The sequence below is a fragment of the Ursus maritimus genome, unplaced genomic scaffold (genome assembly GCF_017311325.1).
Source record: "Ursus maritimus isolate PB19 unplaced genomic scaffold, ASM1731132v1 scaffold_32, whole genome shotgun sequence".
Lineage (NCBI taxonomy): Eukaryota > Metazoa > Chordata > Mammalia > Carnivora > Ursidae > Ursus > Ursus maritimus.
In genome coordinates, this window is record NW_024425786.1 from 23,556,611 (window position 1) to 23,574,523 (window position 17,913).

Consider the following 17,913-nt stretch of genomic DNA (forward strand, 5'->3'; position numbering starts at 1 on the left):
GAGCTGCTTCCTACCACCCTCTGCAGGGACCAGGGCTTTCTTCATCCCCAAGAGCAAAAGGATCATCACACCATGGCCTGTGATAAGGCCTCCCAACAAACCAGAATGTCTGCTGTCTTGGCTTTTGAATGAAATTCTGTCAGCTCACTACAGACATTTGGTGTAGACTGGTTATCACGCTGATCTCAAGATCCAGCTAGCAAGGACAGATGTCTGTGCTTAATAAAAATGGGGGGAAAGTTATGACTTAATAAATGCAGCTTGTCTGGAAGATAAAACTAGGGCCTGAGATAATCGAAAGGCCAGCTGTGAGGTCCGGGGTGGTGCCTGTAGTCAGAGCGCCAGCCCTAAAGCAGCGATAAAACACATGAACCTGGCCCCTGCCCTTCAGCTCCACCCCTGTAAATGGGACCAGCGCCGTGTGGGCCTGTCCCCCAAGACGCTTCTTCCTGGAGTACGGCGTGTACGTACACGTTCGCTGAACGAAGAAGAAATGAGTGGCTGAAAGGACGCGCAAATCGCACCAATAAACCTGCAGCTGGGAAGGTGGGATGGGACACATGGGACTCCAGAGTTTTGTCCTTTTATTGAAGCTTACAGTTTCACTGAACTTTTGGCCCCAAAGGAAAAAAAACACAAATAAAAAAAGAGCATTGGCAGTGGGAGGAGGCAACTGTCCCCTGGGGACTGAAGCCAAGCAGAGAATGGCAGGCAGGGGAGCAGGCCACGCTGCAGAAGGGGAGCCTGGCCAAGGATGCCCAGAGAGCAGACTATCCGAGCTCCCTGAGCAGGGACGGCACCCAGGCAGCTAGAAGTCAACACGCGTGGACTTGGGGTGCAGGGCTGGTGGAACCCGAGCCACTTGGTCCCGTGCACAAACCCCTCTCATGCTTGGTTAGCTTCCACTTTGGAGAAACTGGGTTCATCGGACAAGACGGTATGGGTGAGGGGGCTCAGGTGTTAATGGCAAGAGGCTGTCGGACACTTACCGCTGGTGTCAGGGCGCAGAGGGGACAGCTGGAGGCTGGAGCTCAGCTGACTGGACACTACTCGCTCCACTGCAGTGACTGACATGTGCTCCTGCCACAAGGCTGGGCCATTTCAATGCTCAGGGCTCTAAGGACACTCAGCTTCCAGTCCTCTCTTAAGTCAGGCCACTACCTGTGTGGCCTCAGCCCAGGTCCCCACGATTTGGTGACGGGGACACGGGACTCCTGGCCCTCTTCGGAAACAGTGCGGCATCAGGCAAGGGAGAATCTTTATCTAGGAGGGGCAGGAAAAGAGGAGAGGCCCACACGCCTCTCCCACTTTCAGGAGCCAGGAAAGGTCCCTGGCACACTCCACTCTCTCCAGACGGGCTGGCTCAGAGCATCCGAGAAGCTGTCATGGTGACGAAGTCCTCGAAGCTGAGCCGAATATTGCCCTGCACGGCGGTGTCCTTCTCCCGGAAGGCCTCAGTCAGCACCTGCAGCTGGGTGCACACCTGGATGAAGCGGTCTAGCTGCATGGCGGGGTTGGCAGAGCGCGGGCAGTAGCGGGAGACCAGGAGCTGCGTGAACTGGGGGCTCAGGTTGTAGCCCATCTGGGACAGAGCTGCGGAGGAGGGGCACAGAGAGCAGACACAACACCCTGCCGTGAGCACCGCCATCAGCCAGCTCTGTGGAGCCCGGCAGCGCAGGGACTTCGAGGAGAGGAGTACCAACACAGAGAGAGGACAGAAGTCCCTAGGGTCTGTCCGAGATGGCGGGAGCCCAAGAGGGGCTCTGTCTGGATGCTCCCCTTAGCTGGAAAGCCCCAATCCCTTTCTCCAAATCTCCATGACTCTCTGTTCAATGGGGCCCACAGGGTCCCAGAATGACACGGGGCTAGCCACGCTCATCTGTGACTCAACTGCGTTACAGAAGGACGCCCCTGCCCAGGGCGGCCATGAGAGGCAGTGTGGCACAGAGGAGGACAGGACAAAGGCCGGATCTGGAGTCAAGACAGCCCCTTGGCAAGTGGCTTAGCCTTGCTAATCCTCTGTCTTATCATCTCCAAAGTGGGGCTAATACTTACCTTGTCGGTTCTAGTAAGGACTACAAGAGGGGGTCCTGTAAAGCACTTAGCACAGTGCCTGACACATAACTAGCCCTCGGTGTTATTTCTTTAAACGAATCAAATCATCATCATTTCCCCAGGCAAGGGTGCTGCGCGGTTCTAAGGTCACGGCCTATGTGCTACCCTGTCCCCCCACCTGGGGGGCTTCCTTTCTTCCTCTCTGCATATCCACCAGCCCAGGCTAAAAGCTCCTCTTTTGCTTAGGCAAGCTGCCTGAACTCAGCCTTGGTTTTCTCATCTGCTAAAGGGCAGTAAGAAGAGATCCCTCACGTAAGAGTGGGGAGTGACAGACAGTAGCTATCACGTGGGGAGTGAATGATGTAACACAGTGCCCGGCCCACAGCAAGCAGTCAATAAATGTACATTTTCTTGTGACAGTATCACCCTTACCAATCTCCATGGCAGGACCGGGCGAAAGAGGAAGTGATCGGTACAGGTCATGTCCTTTCCCTTCAACCAGGGCACAGCCATAGTGAGCTCACCCCCACCCACAGAGCTCCTTAGTTTTACTGAAATCCATGGCTGGGACAAGGGGCTCGGTTCTCTGGGGAGCCCTTTCTCCCTCCCAGGTGGCAAAGCTCCCTGTCAGATTCTTGCCACCCCACCAACCGCCCATCTTCTAAAGTCAGCATCAGAACCAGACCTGGAGCTGTGACCTCAGGTCATCTTAGCCGACTGTCACTTTTAGCGTGCTCTGGGTCCCACAGTTGGGAAGGAATGGCCTTCTAGCCAAGCTGGCAACAGAAACCACCTTTCTGAGTCCCTGTGCAGGGCTCTTTCCACTCAGCATGCTAGAAACCAGAGAGGAAAGAGCCACACCAGCCACCCTGGGCTGCCGAGCTCCCACCCCGAGGCCCCCACCGGCCAGGTCTACCTCAGCCAGCACCGCCAGGAGTGCCGTCCCGAGGGGAGTCCAGCCCTCATCCCAGAACCAGGTGTTCCCTTGCCCTGGATCCTGGCTCAGCGCCCCAGCCAGATCACAGACAGGATGGGCAGTGGGCCTGTGCCGAGAGCAGCATTTTACAGTGCGCCCGGGCATCTGGCAGTCAGAGGCGAGAATACACCGGCATCCCCGTCACAGGGGGTGACCTGAGAAGGGGAGCTCCGCCTGTGCCCCAGCCCTCACCTTGCTGCAGCTCCGCGTAGCTGATGGAGCCGGAGCGGTCCCGGTCATACTGCTGGAAAAGGTTCTTCCACTGCTGGATGAACTTCCACAGGGCGGAGAAGCCATAGACGTCGATGCGGCCTGACTTCGTCTTGTCAAACATGTCTTGGGTGGAGACGGAATGGAGGGAAGAAAAGCTTCAAGACTGACGGCCAAGGGTCCTCGGGTAGCACCCCGGCCAGAGGAGGAGACCCCACAGAACCACAGGCCTGAGGCCCAGAGGGCTGTACCCGAGACATAGTCTCATCAAGTGGGGACGAGCTCCCGCCCCTGGCCACCCTCAGCCCTGGCCCTTCCAGAATTGCATTTTCTCTGCACATCTGGCAGCTGACCCCACTCTGTGCCATCTGCTACCAGTGCAGGGAGTCCCATTCTGCAGAATGGAAAACTGAGCCTGTGAACAGGGTCTGGAAGTTGAGAGAAGATCTAAGGGAAAGAGCTCTCAGCCTAGAGGATCTCACCTTGAACCCAACTTCCTGCCTGAAATCCTCCCAGGCTGGAAGATTTCTCCAAATAGTGGCCCACCCACCGTCAGGTATCCGGTGGCTCGGCCCCACCTCGAGCCCGCAGCCCACAGGGACCGGCTACGACTCACTTATCATCATGAGGCATGTCTCGTCATTGAAAGAGGACCAGTTGGAGTTGACCAGAGCCTGCTTCAGCTCCTTGATGGAGATGTAGCCACTGTGATCGGAGTCCACGGACTGGAACCAGGAGTAAGCCTCAGGATCCACATTGGGAGGAACGCCACCTACAGGAAGGGGTGCAAACCTGAAGAGTCAGAAACCGGTCTCAAAGCCAATCTGAAGACATGCTGGGGAAGGCCAGCCTCGGTGCCTCCCTGGGGACAGGTTTTCCTTACCCACAAAGCCTCACAGTCCACCTACCCCGTCTTCCATCAAGCCAACAGCCTTACTCTGATGAAGGCTCAGAGTTGAGTCTCCGAGCGTAGACTTAACAAGTATCTATAGCTGGCTTCTACCCCATGAATCTGCTGGGCTCTTCCTACAGTGTTCCAGTCACTTCTCTCTTTGATCTTAAGTTTCTAGGGAATAAGGACTTTCCAGCTGACTAAGAATGCTCTGAAAAGAAGGATTCTCTCTTCCCCACAGACTGGAACCCAAAAATGTTTGCTGAGCCGTTGACACGCACAGCCCAGAAACAGATATTTTGAGAGTCACAGCAGCAGGGGGCTCTCTGGTGTGGAAACCAGGTCTGACCCATGTCTGATTTCCCCAACACAAAGACAGTGGACATTCTATCAGGAGCCACCAGAGCGTACATGGCCACGGAACTCCACCTCTTCTCGTTCCCCATCAGCTCCAATGCATGACCCCATCCCCAAAGCTCTCTGGAGACATCTGTGACACCTCCCCACCCGCATGCACCCAGAGGACTGCCCAGTTCCGCACCTCCTCCCCACTGCTATACACCTGCCCGGGTTCCGACACCTCTCACGTGGATTGTTGTAACAAACCAAAAGGCGTAGCCAAATCACCCTTACAGCTACTCTCCACCACTCTTCGCCTGCTACCGAGTGATCTCTAAAATCCAGCTCGGTTCTAACCCCTTCCCCCGCCCCGCCTCAACTCAAAATTCTTTCAAGGCTCCCCACTGCCTACAAAATAGTCCAGCAACCTTAATCCAGCATGCCAGGTCCCCCCGCAATGTGGTCCACTCTTGCCCACCTCTCCCACTCTGTCCCCCTCACAGCTCTGTTCCAGCCCAGATGAAGCATTAGACTCGCTCTTTGCCATCCCTGCTTATTCCCACCATGGAGGCTTTACTCACTGTTCCCTGCCACAGACCCCTTCTCCCTCATCTCTTTGCATCATTTCCTGTCCCCCTACAAAACCCAAATAAAATGCCATTCCTTCCATAAAGCCTTCCCTATTCTACCATCTCTGGACAGGCTTCCTTCCCCTCTCCTTTGCACTCCTTCTCTCTTATGGACCTGATCTCCTGTGTACATGATTTCTTCTACTCTCTTCCAGGTTAGAGTTGGAGCAAGCTGTGGGCAAGCTACAAGCCTAACTCATTTCCGAGTCCCCAAGGGCTAGCACGGAGCCAGACCCAGATAGGGAAGGTGCTCCATTTATGCCAGAGCTGGCCTTGTGGTTCAAGTCCCAGCTCCCGCATTTGTGGCCTTGGTCTATTTAAATTCTCTGTTTCAGTTTTCTTATCTGCAAAGTGAGGACAGGAGTACCTACTTCACAAGGTTACGGTGAAGACATCACATATGAAAAGCCCGATGTCAGCATCCAGTACAATCTAAGCAATACCTCACTGCTGACCATCGGTGCTGCTACTGCGGTTCAAACAGCTTCGTGTGTCTGTCAGAGGTGGAGGAAAGGATCTTTCATTTGGAAAGACACGCAGGGTGAAAAAGGGGTGGGAGGTGAAAGTGGAGAAGCACAGAGTTCTATCACCAGAATTACGCAGTGTGGGAAAGCCGACAGAGTGAACTGGCCACCAAAAGTCTCCTTCCCACAAGGCAGCCTCAGAGGCAGCCACGGGCCATGGTGGAGCACAGAAGCCACCACCTCGTCCCAACGGTGAGGCCCAAAGAAGGTCTGCTTGACTGAGGGCCTAAGCTGACCTCCGTGGATGGGAAACCCAAGCAGGTCCCACAGCGCCCTCCTGAAAGAGCAGCTGTGCCACAGGGAGCGAGGGCCGTGGCCCCGGGCAAGAGAGTCCCTGGGACATGGGGTCAAGGCAGTTTGCACGAAAGAGCCCAGGCTCTGGAAGCAAAGAGCTCTGATCCTCACTAGCTTGTGTGGCTTTAGACAAATGATTCCATTTTCTGAGTCCTGACTGCCCCATCTGAAAACGGACCTACTTCCAGGGCTGTGTGATGTGTAACTGAGGTAACAGCAAAATAAAGCTTTGGCAAAGGGCCTGACAACGTGTGCGGGCACATCTTCCCAGAGGAAGGGCTGTCTGAAAGGAGGAGAAAAGAGCTGCGAGGGGAAGAAGAGAAGCAGGCAGCAGGGGCAGAGTGTGTTCAGGGGAACTCCAACGGGACTCGGGTGGACGGCGGGGACAGTCCACGGCAGGTGTGGAGGCTGGAAAGGCCCACGGGGTCTCGAGCACCTTCAGGATCCTTCCTGAGGGTGGGGGGGGCACCTCCCATGGGCAAATTTGTCTGGCAGAGCAGTGGAACTCACACTTTAGACCCTGGATTCATCCAGTGGGGCTGAGGTGGGGCCTCCCAGGTGACTCCCAGGCAGGTGAGCTCCAGGGAGGCACGAGCTGCGCTGGAGAAGAGGCCACGGAGGCCACGTGAGAGGAAGCTGCAGATGGGAGCAGCTAACAGTTGGAGGCACATCTCTCCTCTCTCTGCGGCTCCAGAGACGATCCCTGGCCTCGGGCCCCACAGGGATAAGCCTCACAGAGGAGGGCTCCTTTACCTGCACTGACCTCATGCAGGCTCACAGACAAGATTTCAGAAGGCTGAGGAACTCCATCACGACGCTGCTGAGCTGAAAGCAAACAGCCAGAAGCTCGGGGCTCTGACAAGATAAATGCCACTGACTCAGTGTTTGGAACCTCCAGGGTGTAAGCGCTCCCTCAGGGCCACCTGCCTGGGGATGCGTGCTAAGCTGTGGCAGCTTCCCCACGGGGCCGTTCCCAGGAGGCCCTGCAGGTGCACCGGAGTGGTTCTAGACTGCGGGCTTGGTCTCCTGGGAAGAAGCATTCTGTGAAGAGGCCGACTGAATGAGTCTGGGAGGAAACAGGGATCTAGGTACTCACCTTCCCTGACCCCCTGTCTGAGGTCACTCAGTCCTTTTCAAGGAGCCTGAAGCCCCCACCAAGAATCTCTCCCTCCAGTGAATCTCCAAGCCCCCCTCCCCCACCCTGTCCTCCCCTTGTCCAGTACCTCACCTTCGGCATCTCTGCTCTTTACCCTCCCTGCGTCCCATCATTCTGCTGCTGCCTCACTATCTCTCAGGGATGAGGCCCTCACCACAAGTGCTACCACATTACATGCGGAATACTTCTCTGCTGAGAACATGCCAGAATAAGTCCTCTCACAGAATATTGCATTTTAAGCCCTTCCTACCGTACCCAGCATTTACCTGCACCTTCTCATCGAATCCTTATTAATGATCTTGTCGGGGAGTGGCATTCACCCATTTTACAGCTGTAGACATTGAGGCGTAAAGAGGTGAAATAATTCGGTCAGGTCAGGATGTGGCCAGATCTCAAAAGCCCAGGCTTGCAACAACTGCACTCTCTTGCCTTTCTATATATAGTGGCCAGTCTCCCTCACACAGAGATGGGCTCTCCCACGGCACACTGCTTCCAGCTGCTTGCTAATCCCAGCCTCTCCCTCCCCTGTAAGAGCGCTGCCCATCCCCTCCACTGCCTGGCGGCTTGCAGACTGTCCTGCAGGACAGACTGTCCACTCCCATCCCACCGATGTCAGGCTGGAGCAGGGGATGTGGCTTGGCCAATAGAACAGGACTGGAAGAGATGTAAAGTACTTCAACGCAGAAGCTTTTAAGAGGCACTGAGCTTTCCTGCTAACCCTCCCGATCTTCCGTGCCATGAGAACAGCCCACCCCAATTAAGGGCTGCTCCTTCCGCCCGCATCTGGAAAGACAAGACACGTGGCACAGAACCTCAGCAGCCAGATGCACAGCTACTGACACGTAAGCAAGAGTAAGTAAGTGCGAGCAAGCAATGGAAGGAAATGCTTGTTGTCGTCAGCCCAAGTGATTCTGGAGTAGTTTCCACAGCAAAGCTAACCTGCAGACTTCGCATTCTGCTGATGCAAGCGGGAGCGACAGGCAAGATGCAGGGTGCCAGAGACCCGGCTGCCTGCACACCCGCGGGAAGGGCAAGGATGGGCCCTGGAGAACTCAGACCAAGGTCAGAGGCGCCTGGAGTCCAAGATCCCTACTTACCTGGAGGAGGTCCCTGTCCATAAGGCCCAGGATGCTGGGCACCATAGGAATTCGGAGGCGGCTGACCATAGGGGCCCCCCGGGGCCGCTCCACCATAGAGTCCTCCTGGAGTCCCAGAGGGGAGTCCCCCAGGGTTGGGGTGTCCATAGGGTCCTCCACCAGCTGGCGGTCCATAAGGCCCTCCAGGGGCAGGACCCCCTCCATAACTGCCACCGGGGGGTACCCCACTGCCATACTGCCCTCCACCATGGGGGGGTCCAGGGTAGTAGGTGCCTGGAGGGGCTCCGGGCGCCTGTCCTCCAGCTCCTGGGCAGCCCTGCAAGAAGAGCAAACTATGAGTCAGAATGGCAAGGCCAGAACACAACCACAGTATGACACTTTATAGTTACAAAGCCCGGCCACTGCCACTCTTTCAACTAATCCTAAAGGCAGGGCTGGAATTATGACCTCATTGCTCAGATGGACAACCTGAGGCTTCTAGAGAAGAGAAAACCTACCCAAGATCATACCACCAATGACATGTGGAGTCAGGGCTGGAATCCTGCCCCCCTGGCTCCCCTTTCCGTCACACCAAAGGGCTCTATGACGGCTTGGGATCGTGTCTGGTTTGCCACTTTCTCCGCAGCCCCCCGTGTTGAATGCATACTCAGTAATTAATTAATGGGTGAATGAGGAGGCAAATGAATCAGCCCCAACCCCTCACCCTGTGCTACTTCCATCTCTACCTGGACAAGTCACAGTGCAGATGCGATCTCCACCCCACCCCGACGCCCGTCAATCACGAGCAATATACCTGCAGCATGGGCTCATGTGCAGGATGTCTTCCTGAGCCGAGAGTAGCTCGAGGTACAAAAGCATGACCCCTTCTCACTCGTGACTCTGAGACAGGCAGGGGACACCCTGCTCCTCAGGCACCCTGGTACCATTGGTAAGAGTCAAAAAGACCAGTTTGAGTTCAGGTCTGCCACTTCCTGACTGGACTAATGACTTCCCCTCTCTAAGCCTCAACATCCTTTGTTCTAAATGGGAATAGAACAGTGCCTACCTCCCAAGTTGGTATGTGAACGAAATGAGACCAGTCATGTGAAGCGCTCTGACACAGGAGGAAACCCCAGTCCAGAAAGACTGTGTGGAGCGGCCGGGACCCAGGCCATTTGTCCATTAGCGCAGACAAGGGGGCGTTCCCTCTCTTGTCCATGTCCCCACACCACCAGCCAGGGATCCCCAAACTCAGCATGCGACTACAACTGCCTACATGCCAGAGCGCAGCCCCAACACGGCTGCAGACAGGCCAGGCTCACAGGCACGGGGAGCAGCTGCGCCTGGCTCTGAGGAAGGTACCATCTAGACATGTTCTAGATAAACCTAGAAGGCACACAAGCCTGGACTTGCTCTTTTTATCATGTTTGATAGCTTCTGGGACACTTTCCCTCAAGGCTGAAGCCAAACACTCACTTCATCTAAAGGACGTCTGCTGGCTCAAGGAAGGGGGGCTTCTTGGGGGGGGGGGCAGGAAGCAGGTCCTTCCACCTTCCCCACTCAGTACGGTGGGTGCTCTGCTGCCCTGGAAGCCGCCAGAGCTGGCAGCAAGACTTCTCTATGGTGAAGTCACAGACCAATCTCAATTCAAAACTCTGCACTCGCCAGCTGAGTTCTCACCGTGGGCCCCTGGCTTAAGCTCTCCGAGCCTGCTCCTTCCCAAGTAAAATACAGTAATCTCTCCGGCACTGGATCGCTCTGCTGATGACAAGACAAAAATGCAGCAGAATTTTGTCAGTCTAACTTTTAGCTAAAGACTCTTCTGATAAAATAAAAATTTAAAAACGGATAAAAGAAAGTGGCTTCGGTTGAAGCATGGTGGGGGTGCCAGAGCCCCGACCATGCAGGGTCCCCTCCTTTGCCTGATCCTGAGGGGGCTCTGCAGATGCCTCAGAATGACTCGAAAGACTGTCTGAAAACCACTGATATCAGAAACACGTTCTTACAACAGTGCCTGGCGTAAAGCAAAGGATCTCTAAATCTTGGCTGCTGTGCTATGACTCAGCAGCAGCAAAGCCCTGGGCCAGGTCAATTCTTGGGGAGGGGGTGTTTAAGGTGTGAAACGGTCTGAAGGAGCTCCCAGTTAACCGCAGAGGCATGGACGCGCTCTCCAAAACATCTCACAAAACAGCATAAGGAATCGGGTGTTTCAAGTGGACGCACAAGCCGTGCGCCCTGAACCAGAAAGGAAAGAGGGTGAAGTCGAGGGAGTTTCCATGAGAAAGCAGCGTCTGAGCTGGGACGAAGAACGAACGAAAAAGATTCCAAGGGAACTGGAGCAATGTGATAGGAGGGGTGCCTGGGAGGTGGTCGTCTAACCCCTTCGGTTTCTGGACGGGGAAACTAAGAAGAGGGAAAGGGACCTCCTCAAGTCGCACGGAGCTGGAGGCAGAGGTGGAGCCAGACCACGTCCCACGACACCCGGGCCCAGTAACTCCCGCTGCTCCGTGCTACGGTGCTCTTTCCTTAAGCAATAGGGCACAGGACGCCCGCGCAGGATGGAGAGGGCGGTGGGGACCCTGCAGAGTCTGGGCACACCTAAAGAACAGGCTGGACGCCAAGCCAAGAAGCAGCTGCTCCACAACCAGCCCTGTGAACAAAGCAGTAAACTGTCTCTGGCCTCAGGCACCCGAGGCCCAGGCCTTTGCCCTGGGAAAGGCCCCTCAACCAACACAGCTGGTGCTTCTAGGCAGGGCTTCTGACCCTCCCGTGATCACAGTCAGGCCCCCAAACCCTCTCCTCCCTGCCCTGTGTTAGAGCCCTCACCTATACAGGGGACAGAGCGCCTGGACAAACACACAGGTGCTACCGGCAGAATCCTGCCAATAGTCCTGTAACAGAAAAGCGGAAGCTATTAGTAGGCTGCTTTTCAGACGAGGAAACTGAGGTACGCAACCGCAATGACTTCATCTAGCAAGCATTTAGAGAGTGTACCGTACCAGGCATGGGGCGCAAAAAAATAGGGCCTGTCCCTAAGAGTCCCATCGGTGATTTGGATATGGTTTGATCGGTGCCATCAGAAAAGTCTACTTAAATGCTATCGAGGAGGCACAGAGGAATTTGTTCTGTTTGTTGAATGGTGGATGCGCAATCAAATGAAGCAATGCGTGAAGTGGGTCAAGGAAGGCTTCCTGGAGGAGGCAGGAGTGATACTGGAGCTGACCTTGAAGGATGCCTAGGCATTCCCCAAAAGGAAAGCAGGAAAGGACATTCTGGACAGGAAGGAGAAGACAGGCACAGGCCTGTGAGTGAGCGCAGACAGGTGGGGGGATGGCTGAAAAGCAGGGGCGGGGCAAGAATGCCCCCAGAAAGGCAGGCTCTTTACACTTCCCTTGACCAGGCTCCCCTCCTGCCGCATTTCAGTTAGAGGGTGAGTTACTGGTGTCTTAACGTACTTTCTGTCTGTGTCTCCTCCACGCAACAGTGGGCGCCCCAAGGCCAGACACTGGGCCTCATTCATCAGGGTCCCCAGGGGCCAGCACAGGGCCTGGCACCTGCAAGCCTCCATAAATATTTGAACAGCTGAGTCCCGCTCTGAAGACTTTGGGCTTTATGCCTGAGGAAAGAGAGTGCCATAGAAGGGTTTCCAGGAGAGGAGGAACGCGATCAGAGCCTTGTTTCGAGAATTAACCAGCAGCGGGGCGGAGGATGAGCTGGCGGGGGAGGCAGCAGCCCAGGTGCCAGGCAGGGAGGGCTTCCGCCAGACAGCGGACTTAGACACGGAGAGAACAGGATGGATTCTGAAGCTATTTCAGAGATAGGCTAGACATGACTTGACGACTAATTCGATTAGGGAGGAGATGGAGGGGGACAGAAAGGCAAGGGTTTAGCATGACTCAGGTATCCAGAGTGTACAGATGAAGCGGAGCCACCAACTGAGGCAGAACCCAGGCCGGGGAGGAAGTCTGGGACGATGGTTCCAGGGTCACTGAGTTGCTAGTGAAGGTCTGAACCAGACATGAAAACCGGAGTCCCTGACTCCCTGTTCTTTGATGCTACTCCACGCTGTCAAGCCTTTCGAGACTTTTTCCAAGAGCATTTCATGTTGATCAACACAAGATTGTGAGTGAATGAATGAATGAATGAATGAAAGAAAGAAAGAAAGAAAGAAAGAAAGAGAAGGGCAGGTAGACAGGAAGAGCAGCAATCATGGTTTCTGAAGCATCACAGAAAACTATCCATCGGTCTTTTTTTTTTCCCCCCAAGATTTTATTTTTAAATAATCTCCACACCCAACGTGGGTCTCAAACTCAACCCCGTGATCGCGAGTCGCAAGCTCCGCACCCCCGCTGAGCGAGCCCACCAGGCGCCCCTCCCTTACTGATGGCACACAAACTACATCCGATACACCAGGGTGGGGGAGGGGCAATACCATTCTCCTGAGGCTCTGCTATGTGCTTCCAGTTCCTCAGGCTCCCACTGATCCCCAGTCCTTCGAGGGAAGCACTATTAACCCCATGTTACAGATGAGAAAATGAAGGGCCCGAGTTTCTGAGCATGCCTGTGATGATGCAGCCAGAATGGGGGCGCTGGGATTCAGAACAGGGCCTCTACGCTACTCCCCTCTGCTCTGTTCCCTCAACTGTGACTGAACAGGGACTGTCCTCAACGTAACTGACCGACGTGACAGATGTCTACAGTGGACAGGTGGAAGGGGGAAGGGCTGGATTAGGTGAACTTTCAGAGGCTTCCAGCCCGGAGATCAGGGAGACTTGGAAGAACCCTACTCTTTTCTCAGCCCAGCACCTAGACCCAGTCTGAGAGGCACAGTGCTGCAAGGGAGTCTCTTGGGAGACGATGGACTCTCTGCGGCACCATCTCGGATCTGTTCGCACTCCCGCAAGTGGTGGGGAGCTCCCCTCCCCCTAAATAACCCACTCAGGAAGTTCCCTATCTTCTTTTGGCTCCAGGGTTCGTTCTTCTACCCCCAAGACCCCTGTGAAGTTCAGAGATATCAAAGTTGGGTCTGTGCGGAGTCCTGATGGGGAGGGGCGTAGGCTTGCAAAAAGAGGCTTGTGCTCTGCCGCTGCCCCTCAGGCGTCGGCTGGAGGAGAATAAAGCACATTCTAAGGGGTTAAACAATCAAGAAGACAGAAGAGATCTGGACATTCGCCAGCGGAGCCTCCTCAAATATGTAAAGGCCAGAAACCTGCAGCCAATGAACACTGGGCCAAGAACTGTCCCAAGACTTCAATTACCGCCTGTGTGCTGACGCTCCAAAATCCTGCTGTCCAGCGTCCTCTCTCCTGAGCTGCTGAGCCACGTAACCAACCACCTCCTGGACCTTCCCTCCAAATCTATTCCTCCCTCTGTGTCCCCACCTCAGTGAATGGTACCTCCCACCCAGTCCCCCAAACCTGAAGCCCTAGTGCCCTCCTGGGCACCTCCTCTTTCCTCCCCTCCACCACCCCAATTAGGCACTGAGTTTCTCAATCCTACCTCCCACACGCTTCTCAAATCCACTTTCACCAGGCCGCCGTTCTCTCTAATCAAGGGTACCTCATCAGCTTTGAGACGGGCCTCCCTGCCTCCAGCGTCCCCTGCTTCGGTTCATTCTCACAGTGCCCCATGGCACCAGCTCCAAAGCACAAATAAGACTCTTCTACTGCTCCCTCATTAGTCGGGATGAAGTCCACACTCCCCCAAAAGGCGTACAAAGTCTTTGAGGATTTGGCCCCTTCTTACCTTTCTGGTCTCATTTCTTAGTCCCTTCCCCTTCTTCACTTGGTATTGATCTCCTGAAATTCCTCCAAAATATGGGCTCTCATCTGCTGACCTTTGTGCGCGCTGTTCCCTCTACTTTCTTCAATCGGCTAATGCCTACTGGTGATTCAGCTTCTGGCTTCAATGTCACCTCCTTTAAGAAGCCTTATTCCCGCACACGCTTAGTTAGGCATCCGTCCTGTGCTGTCCCAGTACCTTACACTTACTCCCATTTAACATTTATCACACTGATTCCACAGTTTATCTATTTGTATCACTCTTTCCTTGGAGTATTACTATATGCCAAACACCACACCAAGCACTTTACATGGATTATCTCCTTTAATCTTTACAGTAACTCTTGAGATAGGTACTCTTATGACCCCATTTTAAAGAAGGGGAAAGTGAGTCCTGGACTTTGGCAAGAAATTTCTGTGAGGAAATGGCAGAGCAGGGATGTGCAGCCAAATCTCTCAGTCTCAGAGACTAAGCTCTCAATCACTGAAACCCATTAAACTGGCTCCCCGATCCAGGACCACAGGGTACTTGAGTTTCACTACTCCAACACCCAGGCCATGCTCGAGGACCCCGGGGCTGGAGGCAGTGGAAAATTAGTTTTGGCTCCTAACAATAGGTTGGAATCCTGCAAGGCTATGTTCTGGGTAGAGGGGAGGCAGCACTAAGCCTTTGGATGCTTTGAAACAACCAGGTATTTCCTTGGAATATCCTGGACCAGAAGCTGCACCGGTGGGGGATAAAAGCACCACTTCTTCTATTCTAGACCCATTTCTCTCCATGCTCCTTTTCAGTATTTCGCTCTGAGCAGAAGCCCAGGCCGTGGGGCATAAGAGCAATCACAGCCGCAAGGGCCGCCACCAGGCCCTGGCACACACTTGCTATCAACAATGTGCCAAGCTCGCTGCGAGCTTTATCAGTCTGTCTTCATTTCAGCCCTATGAAGTAGTATTCCTCCCTTTTTAATGGTTGGTCCAAGGGCATACAACTATTAAGTGCTAGAAGTAGAATACTGCCTAGTTGTATCCAACCTGGAAGTTCGGGCTCTTAATTTCTATGTCACCGCCTCTAGCATGCATACAAAACACCTCCAGAAGCTTATTAAGATGTAGCCTCCTGGGCCCTTCCTGGGCACAGAATAGGTCTGAGGTGGAACCCAAAATGTGCACTTCTTTTTTGTTGTTGTTGTTGAAGATTTATTTATTTATTTGAGAGAGAGGAGAGAGTGCGACAGGCAGGCACAGAGGGAGAGGGAGAGAGAATCCCAAGCAGACTCTGGGCTGAGCACAGAGCCCGACACAGGGCTCATATCTCACAACCCTGAGATCACAATCTGAGCCAAAACCAAGTCAGATGCTCAACTGACTATGCCACCAGCACCCTTGTTTAAAAGTGTGCTTTTTAAACAAGCTCCTAGGTGATTCTGATACAGACCATCCAATGCACCACTGCAATGTTTGCCCAACCTGTGTTCCTTAAGAATACTCGTGTTACCAAAAAATGACCAGAAATTTTAGAAAAAGGGGGTTGGGGATGGGAGGGAGTTCCGTGGTTAAATAAGTTTAAGAAATACTGCATACTCTATCCCTCTCTGGCAAATTTACAAAGCATATTAACAAGTTAAGAATTCTGAGAGGCCTCACGTTGAACAAACTTATTCAGCTGTATTTCACAGAGTATTTCCCAAACTTATTTAACCACAGACTCCTCCTCTATTAGCAATACCTATTAACATTTCATAATACCCAACAAATGAAATGAAGCTTCAGAAGCCCTGCTAGGTTATACTTCCTCCTAACTAACCTCAGCCCATGCTAGCCTCTTTTTGTCTACCTCTGCTAAGTATGAAACGAAAGGAGTTCTAAGTTACAGTCCTGGCCTCACTCCCTCACTTGCTATACTGTGACCTTGGGCAAGCCACTTTAACCTTTTTGGGCTCCTTCCTCAGCTATAAATTGGGGATAATAATCTCTGCTAGCATGCTTACTGGGCCTTCTTCACTGGGATTAAAAAGGTCCAAATACTATGTACAAAAGCCATACAGGGCTGCACTCCCTCACCATTCTTTTGGCATGTGACTGTACTCAGTTGAGCGTTTCTAATATCCCATATAATTTTGTTTTCCAATTTTCCCTGCGTGGGTTTTACCTCCTAAATTAGTATGATCTTGGGCAACTCAGGAGCCCTCCCTAGGCTTCAGTTTCTTAAAATACAGGTACGATTTTGAGGACCCTCCTGGCACTGACCTTCTAGGAGTCGAGAAAAAAATCCAAATACTAAAATACTGTTACACTCTTAGAAGTACCAAATACTTTACAAGCGTGACTTCATTACTATTCATGACAGCTCTCTGAAGTAGACCCTATTATTGGGCCCAATTTTACAGAGGGGGAAACTTAGGCTCACAAAAACAAAATACCCTGCTTAATGGCTCATAACTGTTTAAGTGACGGAGCCAAGGTGTGAACCTTCTTCTGCCTCCAAGTTAACTGAACCACTCTACCGATCTGTCATCCAACAACGGATTCTGGCCACAGAATCACTTTGCTGTGGTGTTCCTGGATGGATCAAAATGGGCTGGGGAGCGGGGAAGAGGCATTTGCGGACAGCTTCCGGGTTCTGCTGCCTGCCCGGAGACTGCAGGTTAAGTTCTGTGTCTTCTCTGGGTTTCACTTTTCCTATGCGTGAAATGGAGGTGTTAGACTAAGTAAACAAGGTCACTTGAGGAACCTGCGGAAACCACAGATTCTCCGGATCATTCGCATACAGTACGTCAGGGGTGTATTTTTATCTGACGCCCCGAACGATGCCGACGAAACCAGTACTCTACACGTTCTGTTGGCGTTGCTGAGCCCGCCGGGAGCCCCCGCGGGAGTCCTGAGAAGGTGTGGGGCCCCGGCAGAGACCAGCCTGATTACGTGGGGTCCAAGGTCCCCAAATCCTCAAGGGCGCGACGTCAGAGGGGGCGCGACGAGACCTCCCAGACCTGTAGTCCGGCGTGACGTGAGACAGGCGCGACCGACCAGCCCTTTCGCCTTCTCTGCCGCGCGCGACCTCGCTAAAGCCAACCTCAGCGTGGGAAGGGCGCGGAGAATACCAGGAGAAAGCAAAGCGGGGTCCGGGCCTGGACTCGGCGAGGCCCCTACCTGGAATCGCCCGCCCCCTCCACACACTCACCTGCCCGTACGGGTAGCTGGCCATGGCGACTCGACGTCACACGTTGGCGAGGGGCGGGGCTTCCCGGTCCTAAGCCTGCCCCGCCTGGGCCTGGGGGGTGGGCCCGCTTCTGATTGGATGTCCCCGGTTGTCAATCCTGGGCGCAAGGGTCGACGGAAGTGACGTTCTAGGGCGGCGGTCGGGTGCCTCAGGGACAGGCCCGAGACGCCAAAGATTGGGTGAAAGTTTCCGGAAATCTCGTTCGCTTACTGGAGGGGCTGTTCCTCCCTTTCCTGCCCTAGCTTAGGCCCCAGGGCTGCTCAGGCATGGGTATTTAGTGAGAAGCTTGGGTCGGTTGTTGTAGCGGTGGCCATGTTTTAACCTGGCAAATGGGACACCTGATAGTGGGTAGTTGCGTTCGTCACCGTAAGTTTCCGCCCGCCGGAGGAGGGCTCAGGCGGTTGCCGTGACAACCGGGAACAGATGTAGGCCTCCTGGACAGGGTGAGGCAAGGGCGGAAGTACTTCGCTCTAATGTTAAGACACCAATTAGTAGCTTTAGAGTGAGATTTGTGGTCTTTGCGGAGGAAAATCCCAAGCCATCAAAGTGAGAGGAAAATTAGATCATCTGGGGTCTCTTCTTTCATAAAACGGGGATACTGTGGTCCAGAGAGGCAGTGACTTGCCCTAGTTCACAGTAGGTTGGGGCAGAGGTGGCCCAGAACTGGTGTCAATGGACGCCATTATAATGATTAATCCCCAAAGTAAGTCCACTTCTGGTTACTGAGTGACCACATAAAGTCATGTACTTACTTGCTCTTGGTGGTTC

At 53.8% G+C, this 17,913-nt stretch overlaps 1 protein-coding gene across 1 annotated transcript; it reads right to left on the minus strand.

The window, feature by feature from the left end:
- Positions 1–567: 567 nt before the first annotated feature.
- PEF1 (penta-EF-hand domain containing 1) lies at positions 568–17,229 on the minus strand. The gene is made up of 5 exons (XM_008694481.2): positions 17,107–17,229; positions 8,173–8,488; positions 3,858–4,013; positions 3,224–3,367; positions 568–1,593 (listed from the first exon to the last, which is right to left on the minus strand). Exons 1-5 carry the CDS (start codon positions 17,128–17,130, stop codon positions 1,364–1,366), a joined length of 870 nt encoding a protein of 289 aa, XP_008692703.1. The 5' UTR covers positions 17,131–17,229; the 3' UTR covers positions 568–1,363.
- Between the last annotated feature and the right edge of the window lie 684 nt (positions 17,230–17,913).

Coding starts and splice junctions, on each gene's coding strand:
- PEF1 (XM_008694481.2), bottom strand. CDS start 17,130: ATGGCCAGCTACCCGTACGGGCAG. Junction 8,489..17,106: donor CCAGCTACCCGTACGGGCAG/GTGAGTGTGTGG, acceptor CTCTTCTTGCAG/GGCTGCCCAGGAGCTGGAGG. Junction 3,368..3,857: donor GACATGCCTCATGATGATAA/GTGAGTCGTAGC, acceptor TCTCCACCCAAG/ACATGTTTGACAAGACGAAG.